General features: G+C 37.1%; 1 protein-coding gene across 1 annotated transcript; it reads left to right on the top strand.

Moving 5' to 3' along the window:
- Nucleotides 1-4,258: 4,258 nt before the first annotated feature.
- LOC141612505 (putative receptor-like protein kinase At5g39000) lies at nucleotides 4,259-8,074 on the top strand. The gene is made up of 2 exons (XM_074431303.1): nucleotides 4,259-5,738; nucleotides 6,475-8,074. Exons 1-2 carry the CDS (start codon nucleotides 4,537-4,539, stop codon nucleotides 7,886-7,888), a joined length of 2,616 nt encoding a protein of 871 aa, XP_074287404.1. The 5' UTR covers nucleotides 4,259-4,536; the 3' UTR covers nucleotides 7,889-8,074.
- The last annotated feature ends 205 nt before the right edge of the window (nucleotides 8,075-8,279 follow it).

Raw genomic sequence — 8,279 nt, 5'->3', positions numbered from 1 at the left:
TTTACTTAATAGTTAATGGGGTTTATCTATGATATCATTAGTTTAGAATTACTTTTTAGGTGTTGTTTGGAATGGGAGTAATAGAGATAAAATAAACTAAAAAATGGAGGAAATGGATGGGGTTGGAGATAGTAATTGTTACCCACCTCCTCTTCCAAGTAATAATTACCTTCATATAGAACTATTTGAAAATCAACCCCCTAAGTTTCACTTGTAGCAAATTAGTCCCATTACTTTTCAAAAATGTGCAATTAAACACAAATCAAGTTTTTTTTACCTTTTTTTAACTAAAACCTATTGTTTTCTATAATAAAACTATTTTAAATATATTTATTAAAGATTAATATAATATTTACATATTTAACGAAAAATGCGAACCAAATTTAGTAAAAACAAAAATTTGGTCATGTAACTTTTCATTGTAATTTCATTAACAATTCTCATATTATGAACATTTTTCACCAAAATAAATTTTAAAAAATAAATATTTGAACATGATTTCCAATAATCAAGAATTTTAGAATTAAAATCTAATCAATAATTTTTATTTTCAAAAATAGTACTCGTAAATATTTAATTAGCAAATTTAATTCTTAAAAATAAGATATGTGATTAATTTCACATTAAGAGATACTTATGGGGTTAATTTGTTACGTTTATAAGTTAAGGGGCTTGATTGCACATAGTATCAAAGTTATGGGGGTGATTTGCTATATTTCCGCTTTACTATTATACATAAGATTTTTAAAAAATTACATATTTCTAATTCTCGATTTTGCAAGTGAGGCATTTTGTACTTGCATACTAGTTTTTTTTTTTTAAAAAAAGGATCTCTCAAGGCGCAACATCGTCTCACTCTATAAATTATGCTAATCAAAATTATAAAAACAAAGAGTTGTTAGGATTAAATAGGCAAAGCCCATATTAACCATAAACCCTAGTTTCCCTGCCGTAGACATTGGACGATGGAACAAAAACGTTATCGGTCGTCAATGGTACAACACCATAGATGGAGCTCCCTTCCCGATGAAATTATCATCAACATTATTTCCCGCTTTAACCTTCTTCGCGACACCGTCATTACTATTTCTACTACCAATTTCAGCATCAAACGATATGACAAACCTATCGACAATATCGACGAGTATTGGACCATCCTTGATAACCTCTTCACCTTGTTCGCGCCACCTTTTATCGACACATTTTGTCTTAATCTTTACGCTTACCACTACAACGAACCTCGTTGCTGGCCAATCATCGACACATGGGTTCGTCAACTACGTTCTCGTAACGTCCAACACATGAAGCTTTCTTGCTCTCCAGGTTTCCGTCAATTTGATCATCGATTTTACCCACCAAGCATTTTTCGAATCCATTCCTTGGTAACACTTGAGTTGCGTTTGATTGCCAACGGCATTGGTTGGAGACTTCCTAATTCATTTGTTCTTCCAAACCTCAAGAAACTATATTTTAGTTTGTTCGATTACGCATATTTAGGAAGGTTATTAAGTTGTTGCCCGTCGCTTGAAGACTTGTCCTTGAACCTTTACCATCCTAAGGAAAGTGTCGTATTAATCACAAGTAAGAGTTTAAAACGATTACATATAAAATTAGAAGGGAAATCGATCCGTGAAGTTATTATTGATACTCCAAAATTGGAACAATTGAATTATTGTTCTAATTATTTATTATCAATGCATATGCTGAATTCGATTTCAAATGTCGTCAAGTCGCTTACCCTAAGTACTGGCTCACCGGTGAGGTTCATCAATTGTTGTACTACCTTACCCAAATTGATTCGTCTTAAATTATCTTTCGGTTCTGAAATATTTCAAGCAATATTTGATCAACAGATGATGATGCATTGTCCCAATTTAGAGGTTCTTGTGATACATCTTTTCGACTATAAAGAGATGATTTGGAATCAAGATGCCGTGTTCATGCTAGTTCAACAGGTGAAACACATAGAGTTGTATGCAGATGTTAATCGATTTACCAAATATGGGTTGAGTTTAGTGACATGGTTTTTAAGAAGTGCCTCGGTTTTGGAGAAGCTTGTCATCAGCGGATATGGCACTCATCGTCCTACCGATGATTCCTTGAGTCAATTTTGCAAAACTTTACTCAAGTTTGCCGAGGACACTTCACGTTGTCAAATCGATTTCTTAGGAGGATTTAAGCTAGACACAGAAGTTCAAGGATAAACGTTTATAAAGTACGGCTATTGGCTACGCAATTATTATACTCTGTAGCTGTTTTTTTTTAGCCTTTGTCTTAAGGGTACACATTAAGACTCTCTTTAAATATATAAAGATTTAGAAGATTATATTATGGGATATGATAAGTATCGCTCTACTCAATTATATCAAGTACTTGGTATTGCAGGATGATCTGGATTTGTTTTCTGTTGAACCTTGGGCTTGGTTATAGGTGTAACTTCATTAGTATTGATTATAATTGTGTTCAGACTAATATTTTTATGACGGAATGAGGATAATATTTTTGTGATGCAAATGCTTCCGAATTTAAGTTGGCATTTGAGTAATATATTAACTTGTCCCCTAACTAAAAAAAAATGATTTGTTAAGTCTTCTAATGAGCCAAACACAGGTCTTTTTGAAGTTGCGTAGCACATAACATCTTGACTTTTCAAGTCTACTTATCCTCAAACTAACTCTGCCCATTTGTATTTTTTTTTTTTTTGGTTGACGCGAGTATCCTTACCAATAGCGGGACAATTTCCTTTGGAATAGTGACGGTTAGGAGTGTTCACCGGTCCAAAACCGGACCGGACTGGATAACAACCAACCCCAAGACCGTGGACTGGAACCTTTTAGGTCCGGTTTTTCCCGGGTTTGGACCGAACCGGTACTAATTTACTCCCTCCTATTCGCTATTTTCTTCCCCTTTGATGTGGGCACAATATTTTAGGAGAATGATTAAAGAATGAATAAAGGAAGATGGTGGGGTTTGTGAATTGGAGAGATGAATGAATAATTAGGGATTAAATAAGGAATTGTGAGTAAGATGGGTTTTGGTGATAGGAGAGGGGGATGAATAAAATAAGAGTAAAAGTTTCCAAAATAAGAAAGGGAAGAAAACCTGAATAATTCGTTTAAGGAAATAGGGAAGAAAATAGTGAATAGGAGGGAGTATAAGGTAAATTGAGTTTTCATTTGTTTTTTTAATGTGGATCGTACCGGAGACCGGTCACCATATTTTTTGGGATCCGGAGACCGAACCGTATTTATCCGGCCTGGACCAGACTGGTCGGTCTGGGCCATTTTTTGTTCACATCTAGTGACGACAATTTAATAGATTGACCCCTCTCAAGTTTGAGTTTTTCATTCCCAAGAGTTAGGAATCGAAACCTTGAGCATTTTTTTTAAGAGATAAGAGTTCTTACCACTCACATCAGCCAACTTTGGTATTGTGGCCATTTGTATATGCCGTTAACAAAAGACACTTGACAGTCCACACTCCACACCAACATTAATTAACAAAATAAAATATCAATTTATATTAATTGGTGTTTTGATTTAACAAATTTAAGATTAATGAATTGCAGTATCAAGTTGTTAATTCTGATAAGGAAAATGAAAGGGCGTAACCGGGTGACACCCAATTTGGGTGCCACCCTCTCACATGGGGTGAATGGGGACCCCTTCAATAAACAATTGTTGTGAGAGGGTGGCACCCAATTTGGGCGTCACCCGGTGACGCCCTATCACTATCCTTCTGATAATTGTTGTGAGTTCTATGACAAGTGAATGAAGTGATGCCTTAGACACTCGGCTCCTGATCAATTGTGGGCTTCCCAAGTCCACCCAATCTGAGTCCTTGTTTGAGGATCTTGCAAGGCAAAATTAACGAGAGTCCAAAATAATGTTACTATGTTAGCAAAGTGGAACCATGCAACGACGTGACCCCTGTTTTAACGTTGATAATAATAATGTAGGTTTGGAAGTTATCAAGCTTGACTACCGCACTAGAATCTGATCCAACTCCATTATTTTAGTAACTCATAATACACTCTCATATATGATATATCCATCCAGCTAGTCTTGCTTGTGACGGGTTAATCCCGTCACAAGCTTGTGACCTCTCACAAAAAGGGAGAGGGGACAAGGTGGGGCACCCTCCATGTGCTTCTCACTCACCTCTTAATGAGCATTTTGCGAGAAGAAACGGTATCCGTCACAAGCTTGTGACGGATATCGCCCGTCTTCAATGAGATTTTGTGATATCCATCAGTAGCATTCCAGCCCAACTTGTATTACACGACGCCTTGTTATTAAATTGTGTAACTCTATACGACGACCTAAATTGTTTTAAGTTCTACTAATGCGCCAAAAGTAATTGTGTTTGATGCAACATCTTGACATTCCAACTTAGACTCATAGATCCACATAATCGAGTCGGGGATGTACATTAAAACCATTAACATCCCACGATTACACTTTATAATCGAGATAACACATTCTGCTTTTTGGGTGTACAAAACTAAAAGTAATACTCGTAATAAACTTGGAAGTCATGATTTGGAATCAGTATAGAATCAGGATCATATGGAGTACTATAATTGTATTAAGTTGTATCAAGAGTGATGCTTTAGACACTCCACTCCTCATCAATTGTGGGCTTCCCAAGTCCACCCAATTTGAGTCCTCGTTTGAGGGTCTTCCATGGCAAAGTGACGACGACCCTGCTTTCGCTCCAGCTAACCTCAACAACGTCTCAACTAGCGTCTCAGAGGATGCTGCTGATGACGTGCCATTCAAAATAGGTCGGGTATTCTGGTCTGATATCACCTACACCTTTTCTATCACTCCAGGTCCTATATTCATACGCCTCTACTTCTTCCCAAATGTTACCTCCAACAACACTCATCCTCACCTATTTTCGACATCTCTCGTTGCTAATAACTATACTCTTCTACACAACTTCAACCCTTTTCTCAACTCGCTCCAAAAAACTACGCTACAATATGAATTCCATCTCATCCTCAAAAATGGTGAAAATAATCTCAAATTAACCTTCTCTCCAGGCGGTATAATAAATAATAATACAAGATCATCCTTCGGATACATCAACGGTATAGAAATAGAATCAATTCCGGAGAGTTTGTACATAAACGAGTCCAACCTGAATTATACCTATGCCACATATCCTGCAAACGTGTACTACTTGGGTCAAAATTCGACTGCGTTCCAGACAGCTTACAGGCTTAACGTGGGAGGAGAGTACGTGGATATGAATGACGATAATCCAGGGGGAATGAAGCGTAAATGGGACGCAGACGAAGACTACGTAGTGGGGGAACGAGGCATAAAGTTGGAACCCTATCCAAACTGGAACAGCTCAAAGATTAAGAGCGGCAAGAAAGTGCCGGCCTACACGGCGCCTAAGATAGTATACGGGACGAGTAGGAGTTTGGGATTCAACTCGGCTGCTATAAATTTGAAGCGGAACCTTACGTGGATGTTCCCGGTGGACCCGGGGTTTGATTATGTGGTGAGGCTTCATTTCTGTGAGATGGATATTGATGACACAGGGAGTGAACAGAGGGTGATGTATGTGTATATTGGTGGATATGTTGCGCAGGAGTATCTTGATATTTGGGCCGAGGCTGGAGGGTTTGGTATTCCCATGTACAAGGATTATGTTATAAGTCTGCCCGATATCAGTAATGGTTCCAAAGTCGCCCTTTCCGTTGCCCTTCATCCTTACCTTGACTAGTAAGTAAATTAATCGCTACTTTCTCTTCCATTGAATTTTTTTTATAACGTTCCGGATTCTCTCCATTACTTAAAAAGAAATGGATGTCCATTACTTTTAAACGGTGCGGATTAAATTTTGGAACGATCTAGTGGTTGTAATTATTCCATAAAAGTAATGTTTAAATGGATGAAGAGATAAAATATATTAGAATAAGATTTATTAGAGAGGTAATGGAGAGGATCCAAATTCCAAATCACCCGTGCATTAGAGTAATTTTATCAAGATATTTATCTCTTTTTCTCTTATTTTTGAACTAGTTTAGACCGCAATAAATGAACAGTATATAGAGAGTTTTTTAATTTTTAATAAATTTATTATATAATAGTGATATCTCAACAATTGTTCATATTTATCGTTATTATATTTTATTTTGAGAAAAAACTTATACTCTGTAATTGATAATTAATCAAGAAAATTGAGTAAAGTGCATAAATATATTTTAAACAAAATATTTTTTATACCATCAACCTAATAATTTCAATTTTATTTTCTCTTAATATTTTTTTATCATTAAAGTAATAATAGCGATTTACAGATTTGTTTTATAGGTAGTATTAATCAAATCATTTTCAAATAATAACATTAATATATTTTCAACTTGTATCGCCCTTATATTGTTATAATTGTTGGAGAACATTATCTTTTCTTAGTAAGGTTTACAATATTATTTGTTGCACTTGTTCTTTTTCTTAGTGTTACAGATGTCTCACTGAGCGGGTTAGAGATCCTGAAGTTGAGCGATCCAACTAGAAATCTTGCAGTTCCAAATCCACCTTACAACGTTACCGACACAACTTCACTAAATCAAACTCCAAGCCATAAAAGTTCAATCCGTAAGACAATCAATATTATAGGAAGTGTCATTGGTGGTTTACTACTAGTTTCTGTTATTCTACTCGCTCTGTTTCGACGCAAAGTACAATATAATAAGCTATTTACATCGGCCAACTCCTCTAGACCGTCCTTACCATCTGATCTTTGTCGACGCTTCTCACTGACCCAGATAAGGATTGCCACTCGCGACTTCGATCAGAACTTAATCATTGGTCGGGGCGGGTTTGGCAAGGTGTACAAAGGTTGCATAGATGGTGGAGCCACTGATGTGGCTATCAAACGACTAAACCCGACATCCAAACAGGGGGAGCAAGAGTTCCTTACTGAAATTGAGATGCTTTCAAGACTACGTCACATGCATTTGGTGTCCTTGATCGGGTATTGTGATGAAAAGGGAGAGATGATGTTGATATACGAGTACATGCCCCGTGGCACCCTTCGTGACCATTTGATTTACAGGGACACTAAGGGAACAAACAACAATCAAGTATTATCATGGAACCAACGTTTGACTATTTGCCTCGGATCGGCTCGTGGGCTAGAATATCTTCATGCAGGCACAAAGCAACTCATTATCCACCGTGATGTCAAGTCCACCAATATCTTGCTCGATGAAAAATGGACCGCCAAGGTGTCAGACTTTGGGCTCTCGAAAGTGGGCCCTGCAAGTGACACAGGAGAGGGCCATGTTAGCACTACTGTTAAAGGTAGCTTTGGGTATTTGGATCCAGACTATTATAAACGTGGACAATTAACTGAGAAGTCAGACATTTATTCATTTGGTGTCATGTTATTTGAAGTCCTATGTGCCCGACCTGCGGTTGGCCTTAACCTTCCTAAAGTTCGTGCTTGCTATACAAAAAGAATCCTCCACACTTTAGTCGATCCTACTCTAACGGGTCAAATCACACCTGAGTGTCTAAGTAAATTTGGAGAGATAGCAGAGTTGTGCGTAAGAGTCAATCACGATGAACGTCCCTCGATGAGGGACGTAGTATGGAGTTTAGAATTCATGCTAACACTTCAACAAGACGGAGAGAACACTAGTGATGGTAGTCCAATGGTGGAACTTACTATTAGTAGTAATGCTACTGGTGGCAGTGAAAATGGTGCTTCCACAATTTCATTTGGGGAATATATTTGCGAAAGCAGAACAGTTGGTGTTAATACTCAAGGGTCGACTGTGGCTAGTAATACTGCTGTTACAAATTCTCATATGGAGGTCAAGTCGGGTTCAGTCTTTTCTGAGATCTTTAATCTACGGGCTAGATGAAATTTTGTCGTCCGTCCTTGTTAGCATACGTTTTTTATGCATGTACAAATTTTTTTTCTACTTGCTCTAGTTAGATATACGGATACCATGGTGAGACAATGAATTGGTGGAACAGTGCTTGAACTTTTATATGGATTAACCGTCCATAATTCAAAATGAAATGCAACATTTTCATCCTAGCCAAAACTAACATATGTGTGCGGCATGGCCCGTCACACAATTTTCTGTTTTTTTTTCTTTTCTTTTCAAAGTCGCAAGACTCGCAACTACCAAAAATTGCTGTCAATAAAAAAAAAAAAAAAAAAAAAAAAAAAAAAAAAAACTACCAAAAGTTCATTAATTAGGGAGCCCGGTACAAAGATGCTGAAATTTGTGCTGACAAATGTGATTG

The sequence above is a fragment of the Silene latifolia genome, chromosome 11 (assembly GCF_048544455.1).
Source record: "Silene latifolia isolate original U9 population chromosome 11, ASM4854445v1, whole genome shotgun sequence".
In the NCBI taxonomy this organism is placed as follows: Eukaryota; Viridiplantae; Streptophyta; class Magnoliopsida; order Caryophyllales; family Caryophyllaceae; genus Silene; species Silene latifolia.
Note: the sequence above shows the minus strand (reverse complement) of the source record. Positions and strands in the feature narration are given on the sequence as shown.